The sequence below is a fragment of the Bos indicus x Bos taurus genome, chromosome 25 (assembly GCF_003369695.1).
Source record: "Bos indicus x Bos taurus breed Angus x Brahman F1 hybrid chromosome 25, Bos_hybrid_MaternalHap_v2.0, whole genome shotgun sequence".
NCBI lineage: Eukaryota > Metazoa > Chordata > Mammalia > Artiodactyla > Bovidae > Bos > Bos indicus x Bos taurus.
Window position 1 is genome coordinate 20126723 of NC_040100.1, and position 21672 is coordinate 20148394.

At 41.5% G+C, this 21672-nt stretch overlaps 1 protein-coding gene across 11 annotated transcripts in view; it reads right to left on the reverse strand.

Annotated features, from left to right (window-relative positions):
* Window positions 1-21672, reverse strand: part of TNRC6A (trinucleotide repeat containing 6A) — a 224813-nt gene that overhangs the window by 89278 nt on the left and 113863 nt on the right. For 8 of the 11 annotated variants that reach the window (XR_003508592.1, XM_027526756.1, XM_027526755.1 and 5 more), the window contains one exon: window positions 7092-7139. Coding sequence is in view for 7 of the 11 variants with exons in the window: in XM_027526756.1 (XP_027382557.1) it covers window positions 7092-7139 (48 nt within the window). In the remaining 4 variants the exon portion in view is untranslated. Of the gene's footprint in view, window positions 1-7091; window positions 7140-7518; window positions 7708-7914; window positions 8064-21672 lie in introns of those variants that run through there. The other 3 variants (XM_027526758.1, XM_027526751.1, XM_027526759.1) reach the window with 3 other exon arrangements.

Sequence of the window (21672 nt, forward strand, 5' to 3'; positions counted from 1 at the left end):
TCTGACTCTTTGTGACCCCATAGACTGAGGACCCCAACAGGCTCCTCTGTTCATGGGATTCTCCAGCCAAGAATCCTGGAGTGGGTTGCCATTCTCTTCTCCAGGGGATCTTCCCGACCCATGGATCAAACCTGGGTCTCCCGCACTGCAGGCATATTCTTTACTGTCTGAGCCACCGGGGAAGCCCCTGACACGGTGAAGTAATGCTTAAAACACATTTAAAATCAGTGCATATTTCACACCACACAGCACTATGTTCTACTGTTTTATGGGGATACTCCAAAAGAGTAAGAGAAAAGAGAGACCAAAGTCAACAAAGCACAGATGTCAAAATTGTAAAAAATATTCAGTATCACTGCAGCAAGCCGTTCAATCAATGCTGGCTGACTCAAAATTACTAGTAAGAACAGCAAAACAAATGACTTGGTTTCATCGTGTTTGTTTTTATACAAAATCTAATCAATTGATGTTTGCAGAAAATATCTTGTAAGGTTCAAAGTATAAAATTCCTTAACCAAGTTTCAATCTGTTTTGAACATTCCATTTGAAACGGGAAGTCAGCTGAGTCATGGTCACACAACACACTAAAATTCAAAATGCCTTTTCCCTGTTAAAAGAGTAGAAACACTAGGATTTCTGCTTCATAACCATCTCACACAGAGTATGCAATTCAAGACCACCTTGATAGGACATTTAAACTATATAGTTGGGCTCCCAAAGCCCAAGTTCCAAATTCAGATTCAATTAACCAAGGATCAGAAAAAATTCCAGAAAGTTCTAAAAAGCAAAACCTGAATAGCTATACATGGGCAAATGTTCAGATAGCATTTACACTGTATTTACAACTATTTACATAATATTTACATTGAATAAAGTATTATAAGTAATCTAAAAGATGATTTAAATATAAGGGAGAAAGTGTGTAAGTTATATGCAAACACTATGCTATTTTATATGAGGAATCTGAGCATCTCTGGATTTTGGAATGGGCTGGGCTGGGGGTTTTGGAACCAACTCCCTGAGGGTCAACTCTTTTATTTTCACATTGTTGCTGTTTGAGGTTTTTTTTTTTAAGAGAAACTATGCCTTAGTCAAATGTTACTTTCTCCTTTTTAAATCTTAAAAATCTCTTTATTCACATTATTCAGCTCCTCTATCATCCTCCCTATGATACAATGTTTCTTAGTATTTGGGGAGCCACAGCCTTTGAAGTATTCTAGGGATTTTTTTAAAGCACACATTCAGTTTTTTGAACTATTTCCTACCATCTGTGGTCCCTGCGGAATTCAAGATGAGAGACTGTTGCAGTGCCACAATGCCACTCTAATTTCAACAGGGGCGTTCTTTTGAAGAAAGCATATCACAAGCCCAGCCCAAGGTTTCATTTTCTTACCTGGGTTATCAGTTTATTACAGGTGAAAAGCCAAAAACACACAACGTTTATGTCTAACAATAAAAGAAGTTCTCTTCAGAATAACCTTTCAAAAAAGTTGCAATCATTACAGTTGGCCAATTTAAAAAAGACTTGTAATTATTGTAACCTCAACTATTTAAAATTGTACCTCAGCTTCAACTAATTGTTTGGCACATCCTAAAATGAAAAACAAAACAAAACACTGAGTTAGTGTAAAGGTAAAAGTACTGGGTAAACCTTCAGTTAATTTCCTTCCGAGTGGTGGGGAGGGCACCTGATGGGAGGCACTGACAACGAACACGTCACCTACGTGACACTGCGGCCAAAAAGGTCCAACCTGAACCTAATCGTACAGAAACCACAGGACAAATCCAAACTCAAGTCCACAGAAACAACTAGTCCGGACTATACCAAAATGTCAGTCACTAACGGGGAAGAAATGGATGAAGAACTGCTCCTGATGGAAGGAAATGAAGACAACTAAATGCAACCCTGGATTAAGGAACTGAGAAAAAAGAAGACAAGACATTATTAGGACAACTGGGAAAATCTGAATATGAACCAAATAGTACTGTAACAAAGCTAAACCTCTCCAACTGTGATCTATTTGATTGCTGTTACACAGAATGCCCTTGGTTTTTATTTAGGGGTGATGGCATGATAAAACCAATGTGGCAAAATACTAGTACCTGGTAAACCTAGGTGGAGATACAAATGTTCACTGCACTCTTCTTGCTACTTTAATCAAGATTAGGATGATTTTTAAAAATTTTTAAATGGGAGGACATTTTCTTGATTTTGAGTGAGAGACATCATAAGTTAACCTAAGCAGAACATATACAGCCATATTTAAGTCTTTCCAACTGTGGGCAATACTTTTGAGACTGTCATGAAACGGAGCTGTAAAGGACGGTAATTTATACTCACAGATTTATTTCAGATACCAAAATTCAAAAGAGGTTACAGAATGGTACTCAGGTTTTTTAATGTTTATATTTAAAATTTCCATAGAGGGTTGTTACACACATTAAAATTAAGCTTACCTTTTACGATTCATTTATTCTACCAACTGATGTACCACATAGCTTCCAAATAAAGCTAGAAAGAAACCTATCAATATGAAATTGTTGGCCTACAAAGCACATCACAGGAAAGCAACACAAAAATTGAACAAAATCAGAAGCTTCTCCCCCCAAATAAAGTTGGGTGAATTCCAAGAGCACCCTATCTAGGAAGTTCACACCTGCTTTCTCTAGTCTTTTCTTAGTTAGCACATCCCAGGTAAAGGTGTCTCAGATAAAAACATTCCAGGTTAGATGCTACATTATACAGTATGCAAAATCTTTAACAACTTCTCTCATGTGATGGCATTTAATGGTTGGTTTTAGGGGCGGGGGGGGGGGGGAATCAGCATAACATAAAGCATGTAACTTCTACTTCAGATAACACACATTAGTAAAATGGTCACAAAATAGTCTATTGAGGTAATTATTCTATTTTCAGAAAGAAAGAAGAAACCCAAGTTACCTTTTTTCCTATTGTGCAATATAAAATACTGCCTAGCCTGAAATACCCTAGAGTCAAAAGGTCTGTCTGAATCCCAGATTTGTCACTTTAGAGACTATAACCTTGACCACAGCTTTCTCACTTGTGAAATGAAGGGATCCAAATATTAGCTGGTGTTATGGTCTAGATCTAAGTACGCAATGATTTTATCATTTTGGCTTCCTATACATATAATTTACAAAATTTAATTTATATATGTACTTTATATACATATTTATATATGAATTTACTTTATATACACACACATATACTTACTTTTTAATGTTAGATACATTGAATTAGAAGGGATTTTTTTTTTTAAACCATAAACTGTAATTTATCATCTTTTTTCCCCAAACCTCGATGTCTGTTCTCACCTTTATTTTATTCAGAGGCTGAGTCAATCTCCCCTCCACCCAAGACGGAGACCCCTGTATATTTAGTGGATTTTTTTTTTTTTAATTTAGCTGCATCAGGTCTTCATTGTGGTGCACAGGTTCTAGAGCTCGAAGGCTCAACAGCTGCTGCCCATGGGTTGAGCTGTCTCAAAGCACATAGGCTCTTAGTTTCCCAACCAGGGATTGATCCCAACTCTCCCACACTTGATGGCAGATTCCTGACCACTGGATGGGCAGGCAAGTCCCAAGACTCCTGCAGTTCCAAGACTCCTCTCACAACTAATTCCAGTAAGTAGGTGCCAACCCCCAGATTCAACATCTGAGTAATCACACTCCTGCTTTTCTACTACCACTTTAATTCAGGTCGTCCTCACCTCTTGCCCAGATCACTAGTTATCATTTTTCTATCCTATCACCACCCTACCTAAAAGCTTCGTAGTAGCTTCCCACAATGTAAGATTTATGCAAAATATCCTCCACCGGATATTCAGGAAACTCTACCCCTGCCCCCACCCTTACACGCCAATGCAACTCAACTACTTACTGCTGTTTCAAATTGCCTATACTTTCTGGATGTCGTACCTTTATTTCTGCTGTTGTTCCTACACTGCCTTTTTCTCTGCCTTCTAAAATGGATTCCATTCTTTAAAATTTAGTTTCAGTGGTGATCTCCCGTATCTAGACATTACATTACACATTTGTCTTTTGAATGCCAGGATACTGACAAAAAGTGACAACTTTAATGGCCGACAGTAAATTAAGAGAGTTGACCTCATGTGGGCAACCAAACTTATCCACTGTGCCAATTTTATTTAACTGGCTCTGGCTACCTGGCACTCTGTCTTCAGGGTTTGCAGCTTAGCAGAGGAAAAGGAGAATGGCAATAAGACTTCCGTCCTTCATTCAGAGACTGGAGGAGTTTCCCAACAAGGGGTCTACACAGTGGGAATTTGGAGTCCCAGGGTATTACAAAAGATATTTAATGCTTACAGATTTAATGTTAAAAATCCAAATGTTTGGTTATATTCAGGAAACATGAAGATCTAGAACAGTGGGGGTGATTTCACCCGAGGGGACCTCTGGTGGTATCTTAAGGCGTTTTTTGACTGTCACACCTGAGTGAGTATTTCCGGCCAAGGCTGCTACACATCCCGTAGTACACAGGGCAGACTTCAAAACAAATGATCTGGTCAAAATGTCAACAGTGGGTCTACTGGTTAAGAGTCCGAGCTTCCAGTGCAGGGGGCATAGGTCTGATCCCTGGTCAGGGGACTAGGATCCCACGTGCCTCGTGGCACAGCCAAAAAAGAGGTCAACAGTGCCCAGGATGAGAAACTCTTATCTAGGAGTGCTGCCTGTATATGTGGGTTCTGCCTCTCCAAAGAGACTTTCACGTTTTTTGGAAGTGAAGAACCATGCCTCTTGCAAGGCAACACAATATAGCCCAAAGCGTAACATCTCCTGCAGTTTACCAGTGGTGTGGCCTCCTGGAAGTTACTTAACCTCTTTGTGCATCAAAGTCTTCACCTGTAAAACAGAGACCGAGATCCTGAAAGCACCTACCTCAGAGAGTTCCAGGATCAGATGAGTCGATGTAAGATCTTCAAAGTGTGCCAGGCAGACAGAAAACACCCACTAAATTCAGCTGCTGCCGTTCTGAACTTCCCTAGTGCCTAGCCTTGCATTTGGAACATCTAAGATGGGCAAGAAATGTTTACTAACTGAATATAGGATAATGCCTTCCTGGGGAGGCACAAATTGGTAAAGACAAATATACTCTCCTTATTTGGAAAAAAGGAAGCACAGCGCTGAGGATGGAGTTGAAAGGAAGCATCTGCCCACCTAATCTTCTCTCCCTCCTCAGAAAACTTTTAACCTTTAGGAAATGTTCCCCTCGCACAGGGACCTTGGTACACAGTGGCCTGTAACATCCTTTATATTTGTTTTTCCTTTTCATTCCTTCTGACCAGCTGAAGATCTTGGAATTTATGAATGGAATGGTATCTTCTTTTGACCCTCGCACCATTAGCCTGGTGGTAGTTATTCGTGTGCCCATTACAGCCTTCCTCCGACAATGCACATGGAGTCTGTGGCCAGGGACAACACTTGACTCCTTTTTATAAAACCCAAGGGGCCTAACAGACCTTGGCAACTGGCAGGCCCAAACCTCTCCCTTTACAGATTAGGAAGAGAGAGGCTAAGTGATTTGCCTAGAGTCAAGGTCATATTGTTAAGTGACAAAGCTGGGATTCAAACTCTGATACACAGCTGATACAGACTCCAAGTTCCATCCAACTTGTAATAGCGTATAGAAATTATACCTGTGGTAGAGACAGTTTTTAATTACGTCCCAGAAAACCTCCACAGAAATTATACTGATAGTTACCTGACAAAGCAAAAACAGAAATAGACGAACACTCAAAGCTCCCTTCTGAAAGTGTATCTTAAAAACTCAACCTGTTTAATTGTTTCATATCTTAACGTTAATAGCTTCTAACAAGACTTAAATATCCGGTTATTTAGTCAGGCTTAATTTCCTTTAAATGATTGTGTAATTATTTTGAATAACAGAATATCTCTTATTTGTTAAACCAATGACGACCATCCTTCACTGACTGAACAGATTCTTTAATGACCAGTTTAACAAATTAATATCTATATAACCCCAAAGACCAGCAATTTGAAATGATTCTATATGCTGAAAATACATTCAGATGATTTGAATTGTGAATGTTAAGACCTCAATACAAACACAAAACTTACAATCACCAAGCACAAACTACATTAAGACCTGAGACAGACAATTTTTATTTTATTTCGTTCAAGTAAAAGCTGCTCACTGATTAGGCTAATCTAGAAGTTTCTCTCAGTGTCCCAATATGATGCAAAAGAAAACGGCGAAAAAGAAAGGAAAAGACTGTAAGACCAGAAAATGAATGTGAAAAAGAGTTAAATGCCTTGATGCTTAAGCAATTACAGCTCAATAAAGCTCCACATTTTCATAGGGGCATCGTTTAAAAAACAAAAAAAGCCCTTTGTGGTGATGATTTAAGTTACCAGTGCAAAAGCACTCAGGTCCAAAAGGAGTGAGAACCACTTACTGGGAACAGATTTTTAATTATTTTACCACCTGATAAAAGGAGCACACGCCGAACGTAGGTATAAATGTATTTTCAAAAGAAAACAAAACGCAGTCTATGCTCGGTAAAGTTCAAGGGCAAAACTGTTTCCAGTGCAACAGAATCCGCCTGACTACAATGTGTGTGTGTGTGTGTGGGGGGGGGGGGGGGGCGAAGACATAGTATCTTTTTATAAAGGCAACAATTTGAGTTACAAAGTAATAACGGGGAAGCCAAAACAGTTTGACAGCCCGCCATAAGGGCCGCCTCAATCATGAGTCACACAATGCCTGCAACCATTTACAATAGTAATTAATGCACAAGTCCCCTAATTAAATTCTAAAAGGGTGAGAATGCTTTAACTAAGTTTACAAGAATTGCTTTTCGCTGTTTTTTGCCACCCCCACCCCCCGCCCAAGAAAGGAACACACGCGTAATTACGCATCTCCCCGCAATTCCTCCATCCAGTATTCCCTCCAGCCTCTTCTCCGTGTCTGTTCCCTGCGTGCGATAGAAAATGACACGGGAGAACTTCTAAACCCAGCAAGGGCGAGCCAGGGTGGAAATACACGATTAATCAAAGGGGGTGAGAGGCGGAAAGCGCGCCCATCTTACCTGCTAAGATTCCTTTCTACGTCTTTGGTAGCTTTAGCTTCCAATTCTCTGAAACGGAAAAGAAAAAGGGGGAGAGGGAGAGAGAGAGAGATGCGCGTGAAAACGGAGCTGCTGCTGCAGAGGCTCGCGCCGGGGCCGGATGGGGCGGGGGGAAGGGAGCCCGGGGGGGCTCACAAAGCTGCGGGGCTGCAGCACCGACTGCGGTCAGGCGGCGCGGGCCAGCCGCAGCCCCCGGCCCGGCCCCAGCGGCGCAGCGCGGCCCCTCCGGGCCTCCCGTCCGGCCTCCGCAGCGGCGCAGCCGGCGCCCCCTTCGCCGAGGCCCGAGGTCTCGGGGACGCCCGGCGCCGCCGCCGCCGCCCGCGATCGCGGGCCCTGCGGCAGCGCCCGAGGCTCCTCCCGCCCGGAGGGAGGCCCCCGCCCCGCTCACCTCATGTGTGTAAAGTGCACGAGCAAGTGGGGCGCGGCGAGTGAGGCTCGCGAGCCTCAAGCCCTCCGTAGCGCCGCGGGGAGAGGCCCGAGCCGCTGCACCAGCGCCATTTTCTACACCGACCCGCTACCGCCGCCGCCGCCGCCGCCACCGCCGCCGCCGTCGCCGCCGCAGGCCCCAGACCGGAAGTGAATGCCCCACTCGGCAACCCCTTCCGGGAGTGTCGCAGCCACCGGCCTCAAGATGGAGGCCCTAGCAACTAGAGCAGCAAACTGGGCAGACCCTTGGCAACCACCCCGGCGCGGCGCGGCCGCGGGCCGGACCTCCCTGGAGCTGGTCACAGCCTCGGAGCTGCCCCGCACAGCGGCTTGGGGGCCCACCGAATCCTGAGCCTACCCTTTCTCGGCGCAGTCGGCTCGGGTTCTGACATGAGTTCCCTCCCCTTCTCCTCCTTCTTTGCTGCGACACAAGTTTCCTTCCCTGCTGCCCGGCCCCTCCCCCACAGAAACATACCAAAAAAAAAAAAAAAAGAATCGCCTAAACCGCAAATTCTATCCCTGCCGCAGCATGATGAGCCCGCGCGGCTTTTGAAATCCGTCACTTGCAATTATTTTTTACCTTGGGCTAATTATTTAACCTCTCTGCTTCTGTTTCCTCCTCAGGTAAAGAATGCATACCTGAGGATGACTGTGACGTTTAAACGCGACTTTTATCCCTCGAGTTAGGCTGACCATTTGACTCAGCAGTTCCTCTTCCATGAATTTCTGATCAAAAAATAATCCTGGGTAGCTACAAATATGTCACCATCGTGATACTAAGTCCCGCGTTGATGGTAGTGAAAAATTGTGACGGCGAAAATGTCCAGCGTTGCGAGGTGGCTTTAAAGACTGAACTACTTCATGTGTTAGGATACTGTTGAAAATGATGGTAAGGAAGAATAACAGCAGGAGGGGGAAATGGTTACAAGGATAAGTGAAAAAGCAAGTTCCTGAGTAGCTCACATGGTGAAAACATGTAGATAGAGTAAGATACATACATATAGATAAAATAAAAAATATATACCTACCTGTAGATACAAGATACATACTTACAGGTAGATACAGGAATATACATACCTGTAGATACAGTCAGATACATACATTCGTGTGCATATGTGTGTATTCTTTCAATCCTCTCACAATGGTTTTGTTTTTCCTCCCCTAATTTAAAGATGACTCCAACTCTGTGCTTGAAATCCATTCCTTCTCAGAAACCTCACTATACCTGTCATCCTATTTTCCTCTTTCGACTGACTTTGATCCTTTCATTGTCTTTAAAACATGCCTAAATGTCTCCCATTAAAAAAACAAAAACAAAAAACAAAGCTCCCTTGACTTTCCAGTTCCTGTCCTCTCTCAGGGAGATGTGTAATGTGTGCTAAATAGCTTCAGTCCTGTCTCTGCGACCCCATGGACTGTAGCCTGCCAGGTTCCTCTGTCCGTGGGATTCTCCAGGCAAGAATACTGGAGCAGATTACCATTTCCTTCTCCAGGGGATCTTCCCAACCCAGGGATGGAACCATGCCTCTTTTCTACCCTGCATTGACACGGGGATTCTTTACCACTGGCGCCACCTGGGAAGCCCCTGATGTGTAATAAGTTAATGAAAAGAGAATGAATGAATGCACAGAATGTCCTAAAGCATATGTACCAACATGTTAACTGATGATATTATGAAGTTTAAAATTTTCTTGTCAATAATCTTTTTTCACTTTTATACAATAAGCTTGTAAAAAAAATTTTTTTAATCTCTTACAAAATGTAAACTTTTGTTGTTTAGATGCTAAGTCATATCTGACTGTTGTGTGACCCCTTGGATTGTAGCCCTCTAGACTCCTCTGTCTGTGGGATTTCCCAGGCAAGAATACTGGAGTGGGTTGCCATTTCCTCTTCCAAGGGATCATCCCCATTCAGGGACTGAACCCAAATCTCCCAAGTCACCTGCATTGCAAGTGGATTCTTTACCACTGAGCCGCTGGGGAATCTCAGTGTGAAGTGTAGGGGGCACCGAATAAATCTTAGTGACTTTCCTTTTCTTGCCATCATCCCTAAGTTCAATTCATCCATGTGTGTATTTGGTTTGGTTTTCTTTTATTGTTCTTTCTACTGGAAGTATTAAAAGTTATATTACAGTATTTCTTCAGTAATTAAAAAACTAGAACATATATATATAGAACAATATGCTTTCATACCAAGTTTATGATAATTTTCCATAAAAGCATAAGGCAATGAAAACAGCTGTTAAGATTAGCTGATTTTTTTTTTTAATTAGACTTTCTTAGGTTTGAACAGGATTTCTCGGATAGCTCAGTTGATAAAGAATCCGCCTGCCATGTAGGAGACCTGGGTTCGATTCCCTGGGTTGGGGAGATCCCCTGGAGAAGGAAAAGGTCAGTATTCTGATCTGGAGAATTCCATGGACTGTAGAGTTCATGGAGTCGAAAAGAGTCAGACATGACTGAGTGATTTTCACTTTCAGGTTTGAATAAATCATTGATTCTCAGCTGGGGCAATCTGCTCTCCAACCCTCACACAAAGATTTAGCAATTTCTGGTTTCTGAGTATCACAACTAGATACTACTGGTGTCCATGTGGGTAGAGGCCAGGGTTTTGGTGAAACATTCAACCCTGCACAGGAGATTCAACCCCCTGCCCCTAAAAGGCAGAGAAGGCAATGGCAACCCAGTCCAGTACTCTTGCCTGGAAAATCCCATGGGCAGAGGAGCCTGGTAGGCTGCAGTCCATGGGGTCGCTAAGAGTTGGACACGACTGAGCGACCTCACTTTGACTTTTCACTCTCATGCGTTGGAGAAGGAAATGGCAACCCACTCCAGTGTTCTTGCCTGGAGAATCCCAGGGACAGGGGAGCCTGGTAGGCTGCCGTCTATGAGGTCACACAGAGTCGGACATGACTGAAGTGTCGCAGCAGCAGCTGCCCCTAACAGGAGAGTATCTGAACCAAAATACCAATAGCACCCAAGTTTGGAAAACCCTGGAACTAATTCCCAGCTCCAGGGAAGCTGAGAAGATGTAATTTCTTGAAGATCTTTTCAGAGTTGTTTGACAACCCTCCAGGGCTGTATTATGAAGTCCTGATAACTACTTTTTGCTTATCTCTTAAACTTGGTTCATAGGGCTAGGTCAAAGAAGGCTACAGAAAACCAGCACTGATTCCTTATCAGAAACCTACTGTGACTTCCCTGGTGGTCCAGTGATTAAGGCTCTGTGTTTCCAGTGCAGAGAGTGAGAATTGAGTCCTTGGTTGGGGAAATTCCCCGTGCAGTTAAAAAAGGAAAAAGGAACTACTAAAGGATCTTCCTTAATATTCTTTCCCTTTATTAATAATTACTCTGTCTATTGAATGTCCCATCACCATACAAACATATTCTATTAAGTTCCACAGAAAGAAAAAAATGCACACAAAACAAAAAAGTTCCACGGATACCTCATTCCCCTCCAACTTTTTTTGTTCGTTGTATCCTCTCTTATGAGCAAAACTTCTTCAAAAGGTGTTCTACACCAGCCGATTCCAGTTGCTCACCTCCTTTCCCAGCCCTCTCTAACCTGTCATCCCCACTCCCCACCCCAAATCACTCTTATCAACATCAGAAATAACCTTGATTGTCGCTAAGTTGTGTCTGACTCTTTGTGATCCCATGCACCAGGCTTCCCTGTCCTTCACCATCTCCTGGAGTTTGCTCAGACTCATATCTACTGAGTTGTTGATGCCATCCAACCAGCTCATCCTCTGTCGCCCTCTTCTCCTCCTGCCCTCAATCTTGCCTAACATCAGGGTCTTTTCCAGTGAGTCGGCTCTTCGTATCAGGTGCCATATTGGAGCTTCAGTTTCAGCATCAGTCCTTCCAGTGAATATCCAGGGTTGGTTTCCTTTAGGATTGACTGGTTTCATCTCCTTGCTGTCTAAGGGACTCTCAAGAGTCTTTTTCAGCATCACAGTTTGAAAACATCAATTATTCAGCACTCAGCTTTCTTTATGGTTCAACTCTTACATCCATATGGGAGTACTGGAAAAACTGTAGCTTAGATTATACAGACCTTGGTCAGCAAAGTGATGTCTTTGCTTTTTAGTATGCTGTCTAAGTTGTATTAATAGCTTTTCTCCCAAGGAGCAAGCGTCTTTTAATTTCGTGGCTGCAGTCACCATCTGCAATGGTTTTGGAGCTCAAGAAAATAAAATCCACCACTGTTTCCACTTTTTCCCCATCTATTTGCCATGAAGTGATGGGACCGGATGCCATGATCTTAGCTTTTTGAATGCTGAATTTTAAGCCAGCTTTTCCTTGTAGCATATGCAATCTAGTTCCTTGACCAGGGATCAAACCCAGGACCCCTGCATTGCAGGCTCAAAGTCCTAGCCCCTGGACTGACAGGAAGTCCAAAAATGACCCTGAAGCTCCCCAACTCAATGGTAACATTTCTATTCTGATCTTAATTTACTTCTTAGCTGTATTTGTCACAACTAATCAGTCCCACTGTCTTAAGAGAGCTTCTTTTCCTGATTGTCTTGGCAGCACATTCTCCTGGGTTTCTTTTTACATCTCTAACCATTCATTTTTGGGGTATCCTTTATCATCATCTTCATTTCTTCAACAAAAAAATGTTGATCTCCAAAGCTCCCCCCACCCCTATCTCTCCTGAGATGGGTAATTTCATCCTTTCTCTTGTTTTAAAATACTATTTAAATGCAGATAACTTTCAAATTCATATTTTTAGCCCATATCTCACATGTATACCCCAGAAGCTAAAATGCCAGTCTGTCTATGCAACAAGTATTTGTCAAGCTATATATGTTTTGGTGCTGTGGCGGGGACAACTCTGAGCACTACAAGAGCAACTACTCCCATGTGTAAAGTCTAATGAGGCAGACTATTCTTTTTTAAGCAAACTCAGAAGCTCTGGGAGTTGGTGATGGACAGAGAAGCCTGGTGTGCTGCAGTCCATGGGGTCAGAGTCAGACACAACTGAGCGACTGAACTGAACTGAAGTGTATAATTACAAACTATAACAAGTGCACAGAAGGAAATGTATGTTGTCCTGAGAGAGAAACAAAGGAACGTTACATAGAGTGTGTAGTCAAAGAAGGTTTCTTTGAAAACGTAAGGCTTCACCTGAGAACTGAGAGATAAGGGGCAGAGTGTGTTACTGTTGTGGTGCTCAGTCACGGATGACTCACGTAAGGCAACTCATTGAAGTAAGCCAATGCCATTTCCTACAATGAAGCGTATTCTCTAGATTAAGTGAATATTGCTACATGCCTCATGACTGACGTTTACAGTTTGATAATTTGTATATAACATTAAATATGCCTTTCCTACCATAATGTTTTTCTATTTCTGGAAAAACCGGTAACTATGTCAGGAAATTCTTGCTTCTTCTTAGTGAACATAGTAAGAGACAGAGGCTGTTCGAAATTAAATGTAAATGTCTTTTCTCCATTTGTCTTTCTTCCTTGGGATTTTTGTTCCTTTGGTTTCTGAGGTTACCAGAACATAAATGTTCTTCAACCCTCTTTTTCTTATCTAAGAAGGGTAATTGGCTAGCCTAGTCCTTGGAAAATTATGTACTTGAAAGGCTTTTGTTTTTCTCCCAAGTCTCTACCAGATATCATTATGAAATGTATATGTACTTTTTAGATGAAGCTCACTCGAAAGATTTTTAAATTTAGAAAAATGTCCATAATAATGTATAAATGGATATTGAAGATATGAACATAAGTGAGATTTCCTGGAGAGAGTGTATTTGTTTTATTTAACTAAAATATATTTGATACTTAATATGTGGCAATTGATGGGCCAATTATGCAGCGTTTGAAGTGCTTTAAAAATATTAATTAATCATTATTGTTGTCCTCACACAGCCTAATAAGGTAGGTATGTTATCCCCATTTTACAGATGAGGTTAATTAACTTGTACAAAGCCACCTAAATAATAGGTGGTAAAATCAAGCAATTTGTTTTCAGAGCCTAAATCACTAAACACTACTTTGTAAATCTGTTTTCCTCAACTGAATCAGACTTTGTAGCTCCCTTTGATAAGAAATATTTTGTAACACCACCCCTACCATCCCTAAATGATCATCATAGATAGTAGAAGTTACTTAACATCTAATTTTAAAATCACATAAAATGATATCTGAAATAAAGAGTCAAAGAAGTGTAAGTAAAATAAAACAAAATATGATAAAAAGTCTTTCACTATGTAAATATTTGGCAATTGTCTCCACTGGAAGACTCAGTAAAGTTGGCAGATCCCGGCACCTATGTGTTGAATCACTCCCACCAGTGCAGCCTGACACAGCAGTGCTGAAATAACTACTCATACACCAAGAAGTGTAGTGATGCTGGAGATGCCATTTCTCTGGAAGAGAGAACAACTCTCAAAGTTCTCAACAACTAGAAAACAAGTCTCTTTCAATTTAGGGGAACATTGCATTACTAAAATTTTAAGGGTATATTAACACTCGGAAAAAAAAAAGAGTTAGGTCCTTGGATAATTACAAATGTGCCTTTTACTCATGAGAGTGTCTGGATGGGGGGTGGGGGGTGGGGGGCAATCCTACATTTTGTATGACTATCCCAGGTGGCTCAGTGGTAAAGAATCCCTCTGCCAATGGAGGAGATGTGGATTTGATCCCTGGGTCAGGAAGATCCCCTGGAGAAGGAAATGGCAACCCAATCCAGTATTCTTGACTGGGAAATCCCATGGACAGAGGAGCCTGGTGGGCCACAATCCATGGGGTCACAAAGAGCCAGATATGACTGAGTGACTGAGCACACGTGTGTGCGCGCACACACACACACACACACACACACACACCCCTGTTCAGCCCCTCTCCACTGAATCTTGCCTCTTTGTGATGACCCAAAGCTTTTCAGTGCTTTCCCCGACTCCTCTGAGGAGTGGAGATGAAGGATTACATTATGGAGAACTATCACTGTGAAGTGAGGGAAGAGTGGAGGAAAGCTACTCCAGTGACCACCTCGCAAGGCGGGACTAACAGGATTACGTGTAGTGTAATGGGGACAAATGATGCTTCTCAGACTGACGTGTCGAAATTCAGCCTTATTCCTTCGCTGTCCCACTCCCCCACCACACACAAACCTGTTACCAAAAAGACAGTTTCCCCCAGATAGTAGTAATACCTAACAGTAAACCATCCCAGCCAGAAACCTGAACTAATTTTGATTCTTCCTTCCCTCCTCTCCAATGCACCCTTGTTATTTTGTTTGCAAACTTCTTATTTTCCCCTTCTGCCACCCCCACCCATAACCCTGAAAATGTCACAGGTTCTCTTTTCTTTCTCTTCTCTTTGTTGTAGAATAGTTTAAATACAATAAAATGCACACATTTGAAGTAAAAAAAAAAATGACTTGTTGACAAATAAATATGCCCTGGAAATTCCCTTGTGTCCCTTTTCATCACTCACCTGTTTTCCCTTCACCCCACACACACCTGACACCCAGAAACCACTGTTCTGACTTACATCACTATGGATCAGTACTATCTATTCTGGAGCCTCATATAAACAGAGTCGTATGGTATGCATATATCCTTTTGTACCCAGTTTCTCTTGCTGAACATATCTGAGAGTCATTCACATTGTTGCATGTGTCAGAAGTTCATTCCTTTTTGTTATTGAGAGTTATCCCATTAAATGAATGTACCACGGTTTGCTTATCATCCTCCTGCTGACTGATACTTGGGTTGCTTCCAGTTTAGGGTTATTGTGAATAAAGCTGCTCTGAACATTCTTGTATGAATCTTTTTTTTTTTTTTGGACATGGGACATATGTTTCTCTCTCTCTTGGATAAATAGCTAGGAATAGAAATACTGAATCACAGGATAAGTGCATTCATAACTACAGAAGAAGCTACACAATGTTTCTGAAACAGTTACAACAGGTTACATTTCCAGTCCCAGAAAGAGCTCAGGTTATTTTATATTCTCACCAGCTTTACTCATGTTCACTTGAAATCCTTCTCCATTTAGCAGCCCCAGTGATTTTTCTTCAATTGAGAACTTGATGATCTTACTCTCCAGTTTAAAATATTAATTCAAAGGCTTTCCAGGGCTCTTGACTCAAAGCCTAATATCTTTAATGTGGTTGGCAAGGTCTCCCAGTGCTATCTGCAGTCACCTGCCTTTTCCCAGACAATTCAATCCAAGGGCTCTTCTTTTGTTTTCTAAAAGGTGTCCAGGTCTTGACCCAGCCTGCTGCTTACCATTCTTCAGCTCTCCACCCTATGTCACTTCCTCAGGATAGACTTTGCTGACCATCAGCCACGTTGACTTTATTAGGTCTCCCAATCACATATTCTAAAGACATCCTCTACTTCCTCTTCATGACATGATCGCATTTGTAATGTAGTACTTCCGTCATTATTTGCTTAATTTGGGGGCAGGGTTGTTTGATTTTTGATTCTCCAGATTCCTTGTAAGCTCCAGGAGAGCAAGGTCCACATCTGCCTTGTTCTCACTGTATCTTTTGTATCTAACCAAGTTGCCTAGTATTTATTAGGCCCTTAATAATACTTACTGGATAAAGGAATGATTTTCTATGCTTGCCCACCTCCCTCTATCCAAATATTCACATTGCCACCAAAGTGATTTCCTAACAAATAGGTCTGATCAGGTGCTGCTGCTGCCACTAAAAAATTCTTAAACAAATCTCTGTTCTTAATAGAATATTATCTAAAACCCCTTGCTTCGCCAAAAAAAAAAAAAAAAAGGCTCTTCAAGAACTCTTACTGTGTAATCTGCCCTGTTTCTTACAATTCCTGCTGTGTGTTCCAGTGTCACTGAGTTATTGCTACTTTCGCATGTTTTTCAAAGGCTCTTTGACTTGAACATGTTGTTTACCTCCTATCACGTCTGCCTAACAAACTTCTATTTCAAATCTCAGCTCAAATAGCCTTTCATAAGCCTTCCGAGAGATTCTCTGGACCTCTTACTAATATACATGCAATTCATGTATCAAAATTAACTTAGACCTCACTGACTATTTCCCCCTCTTATTTGGGGAGAAACTCAGCTCTCCTAGAAAGGACCCCTTTAGCATTTAGGACTGGAATCTTACATGTTCTTGTGAGATTACTCATTTTATCCAGTCACTGCTGGCATGTAAGGCCCACAAGAATGGGGACTTGTCCGTAGGTTTCAGAGTTGTATTCACTATACCTAGAGTGGTGCCTGGGAGGTATTAAACATTGCTTTAATATTTGTTGAGTGATGAAGAATGAATGTTGTCTTTATTCCAAGCAGTTCCACAAGGTGAGTCAAGGAGCATCATTGTTCCTCCAGGTACCAGCTTGCTACCATCTTGACTACCAGCAAGAACTAGATTCTTCTAGACATCTTACTTTCTTAGATCTACTGGGTTTTGCTTTATCTTCCAGATACAAGCAACATTCTTTCATAATGCTTTTGTTTGATCCACCAGGCACCTTGATTGCTTTGTTGAGGATAAAGTGGGTACTTCTACCTCTTACTAGGTCTCTCAACATTCACTACTAAATGGCAACCCACTCCAGTACTCTTGCCCGGAAAATCCAATGGACAGAGGAGCGTAGTAGGCTCTTCAGTCCATGGGGTTGCAAAGAGTCGGACACGACTGAGCGACTTCACTTCACTTCACTTCACTGTTTCTCTTTTTCTCTGAATTGAAGAAATGATAATAGCACCAGCTTGCCCTGAGGGCAAACCTCCTTTACTCTCAGTTCATTAATTTTAGTGAAGAAATGCTGCATGAACACTTTTGAATTTAAAATTTTCTTATACACACTGACCAAATATAGGGGCTTCCCAGGTGGTGCTAGTGGTAAAGAATCCACCTGTTAATACAGGAGACATAAGATACACGGGTTCAATCCCTGGGTCGGGAAGATCCCCTGGAGTGGGAAATGGCACCCCACTCTAGTATTCTCACCAGGAAAATTCCATGAGCAGAGGAGCCTGGTGGGCTATAGTCCTGGGGCTGCAAAGAGTCGGACATGACTGAGTGACTGAGGACATACACAGTATTAAAATAAATAAATATAGTAAGGGATATAACTCTCTCAAAAAAATAGAAAAGTATATGTCTGGAGAAGGAAATGGCAACCCACTCCAGTATTCTTACCTGGAGAGTCCCATGGACAGAGGAGCCTGGTGGGCTACAGTCCATGGGGTAGCAGAGTCGGACCCGACTGAGCAACTAACACATAGGTCTGCATAGACACAAATGTATATTGTTCATCATTCATTAAACATTAGGTGAGGAATAGGGACTTCAACATCCACTTCCAACCAAGGTGAAGCAGACAAAGCTCTATTTACCCTCCCTTCTGAAAAAAACTAAAACTACAAATAAAATTTATGAAACAAGAGTTTTCAAAACACTGAGCATCAAGGAATGAAAGACAGTGATCCCTGGGACTTCTCTGGTGGCCCAGTGGTTAAGAACCCATCTTTCAATGTAAGCGACTCGGGTTCGATCCCTGGTTGGGGAACCAAGATTCCACAGGCTGCAGGGCAACTAAGCCCACAAGCCACAGCTAGAGGCTGATGTGCCGCAGTTGCTGAGCCTGTGCACTCTAGAGCTGTGCTTCACGGCAAGAGAAGTCAGGGAGCCTCGACTAGAGAAAGCCCTCGAGCCACAACAAACACCCAGGGCAGCCAAATAACTAAGAAAGTGATCCCTGGGAGATGGAAACATAGGAGGTGAGCCCTACGATGGCCCAAGATAACCGCTTGAGGATAGTTTCTTGGCAATAATACAGTGGTACAGGGAGGGGGAGCCCAAGCAGAGTGGACTCCCTGAATTGAGGCAATGAAGCTGAGAGTCTAGAGCAGTAGAGTGCAATCAAAGTAGCTAGATTGACAGGTCAGAGTGCCAGAGAGGAGAGAATCACACAGGTGGAGTGCTCTAGAGATCTGCAGAGGGTCACACTTGCTGCTTTAGCTGAGAACCAACAGTGCCTTCATGTCATGGAATGACTCAAGATTGGGAAATATTGGAAGAATTGGAAGGAAAATATATAGACTTACAGAGCTCCTGTTCCTATTAGTGCAGAAAACCTCAGGCATCGGGTGGAATACTCAGGAGGGTTTTTCATTAATATTGGGACAAAGTTAGGTCTAAACAAACACTATTTTAGTGCTATCCAACAAAGTTTAAAAAAAAACACCCACAGCTCTGGTGCTACACAACGAAGTTTAAAAGAACTCTCTAAAAGGTTCAAAGAGTTTTTAGGTAACTACATCCCAGAAGAAAATTTAGGACCACTTATATGAATGCAAAAGTATTCAACATCAAACAAAGTAAAATTTGCAACGTCTGGCATCAAATAGAACATTGCCAGATATGTGAAAAAGTAGGAAAATATGATTGTAATGAGAAAAATAAATCCGTTGAAATTGACCCGGAAGTGGCATAGATGCTAAAATTAAGAGGAAAGGACATTAAAACAATTATTATAACTGTATTCCAAATGTTCTAAAAGTTGAGATGTGGAAGATTTTTTTTTAATATCTAAAGTAAATTTCTGGAAATTAAAGCTACACTGTCTAAGAAGAAAATATACTGGGTAGGGTTAATAGAAGATTAGACCTTGGAAAAGAAAAGATTAGTGAACTTGAACACAAGGCAATAGAAACTCTCTAAAACAAAACAGATTGGAAGAAAGACTAAAAATTAAATGAAGAGAATCAATGAACTGGGAAACAACCTAAAATGCCTAATATGTATGTTATTGGAGCTTCTGAAGGAGAGAAATGGGGAATAGAAAAAATAGTTGAAGAAATAATAGTAAATTTTTTCCAAATTGGATGAAAACTATAAACCACAAATTCAAGAATATCAACAAACGTAAAACCCACCCCTCCATTTACACACACTATGACGAAAATGGCACCTGTGCAATAGAATCAAATCATTTAAAAACAATCATTAGGAGAAAAATCTTAAAAGCGGCTACAGAAAAAGACATTATAACCAAGGAATAGAGTCAGAAGACAGTAGATTTTTTTTTAGAAACAGTGCAACCAAAAAGACAACATATTTCAAGCATTAAAAGAAAAAAATTGATTAACCTAGAATCCTATTATCTGCAAAAATACTTCCAAAAGTAAAGAGTAAATAAAGGCTTTTCAGGCTTAGAAAATCTGAAATAATTGTCACCAGCAGATCTGTACTATCAGAAAAAAAAAGTGGTAAAATGAAGTTTTCAGACAGAAGGAAAATGAGCAAGATAGAAATCTAGAGTATATAAATGAATAAAGAACACTGCAAATGGTACCTACAGAGGTAAGTCATAGATAAATATGAACACATTTTTTCTTGTTATGTGGAGACCCTGGTTGGATTCCTGGGTTGCAAAGATACGCTGGAGAAGGGATAGGCTACCCATTCCAGTATTCTTGGGCTTCCCTTGTGGCTCAGCTGGTAAAGAATCCACCTGCAATGTGGGAGACCTGGGCTTGATCCCTGGGTTGGGAAGATCCCCTGGAAAAGGGAAAGGCTACCCACTCCAGTATTCTGGCCTGGAGAATTCCATGGACTATGTAGTCCATGAGGTCACAAAGAGTCCAACATGACTGAGCGACTTTCACTTTGACTTCATCACACAGCATCAGCAGATATCATTAAAAGATAATTGTTTAAAACAAAAATGAGAGAAATGTATTGTGGGGTTCACAACATATGTAGAAATAAAACGTAAGACAACAATAACTCAAAATCTGGAAGAGGAGAAATAGATATACTGTTGTAATGTCTGTTTCCCAAGATGTATACTATTGCTTAAAGGTAGAATATGATGAAGAAAGTAAATGTGAACCCTACAGCAACTGCTAAAATAACACAATAGTTAACGGCTATTAAGCCAACAAAAGAGTAAAACGGTGTAAGGTAAGGGCTCAGTTTTATTCTTTTGCAGGTGGCTACCCAGTTTTCCCATCATGCGTGCGTGCTAAGTCACTTCAGCTGTGTCTAACTCTGTGACCCCATGGACTGTAGCTCGTCAGGTTCCTCTGTCTAATGGATTCTCTAGGCAAGAGTACTGGAGTGGGTTGCCATGCCCTTCTCCAAGGGATCTTCCTGACCCAGGGATCAAACCCTTGATTCTTCTGCCTCTCACCATTTGTTAAAAGCCTGTCCTCTAAACATTAAAAGTTCTTGGCATCCTACAAAGGAGTAAAATGAAGTCACAATAATTATACAACTAAAAGTATACAGAAAAGAAAAGAAAAATGGAAACAAAGAACAAGTGGGACACACAGAAAACAAATAGCCAAAATGTGAAATTTAAATTTACTAGACCACATCAGATGTAAGTAGTCTAAGCATCCCAATTAAAGGCAGAAATAGAATGGATAAAAAAAGAAGGATCCAGCTGTATGCTGCCTATAAGAAACCCCCTTTAATACTAAGACACAGACAGGTTAGAGGCAAAGAGAAGGAAAAAAATAAACTAAGCTAACACCAATCCAAAGAAAGCTGAAGTGTTTATATTAATATCAGCAAAGACTGTAGAGCAAAGACTATTACCAGGGAAAAAGATGATCCTTTTTTAACAATAATGGGCCAGTTCATCAAGAGGGCATCCCAGGTGGCTCAGTGGTAAAGAATCTGCCTGCCAGTGCAGGAGACACAGGTTCAATACCTGGTCTGGGTCAATCCCACATACCACAGAGCAACTAAGCCCATGTGCCACAACTATTGAGCCTCTGCTCTGGAGCCCAAAGCTGCAACTACTGAGCCCATGTGACATCGTCACATCGATGTGACGGACATCGATGCCTGTCCGTCCTAGAGCCTGTGCTCTGCAACAAGAAGCCACGGCAATGAAGTCGGAGCACTGCAACGAGAGAGTGGCCCCGGCTCCCTGCAACTAGAGAAAAGCTTTCACGGCAGCAAAGACCCAGCACAGCCAAAACTAAATAAATAAATAAAATTTTAAAAAAGAGAGGAAATAATGAAGATCGGGGGGTTATAAGTGAAACAGAAAACAATAAACAATGGAAAAATCAATGAAACAAAAAGCTAGTTCTTTGAGAAACTAGTTTCATCAGCAAAATTCATTATTTTTTAGCCAGGAAAAAAGAAAACACAAATTA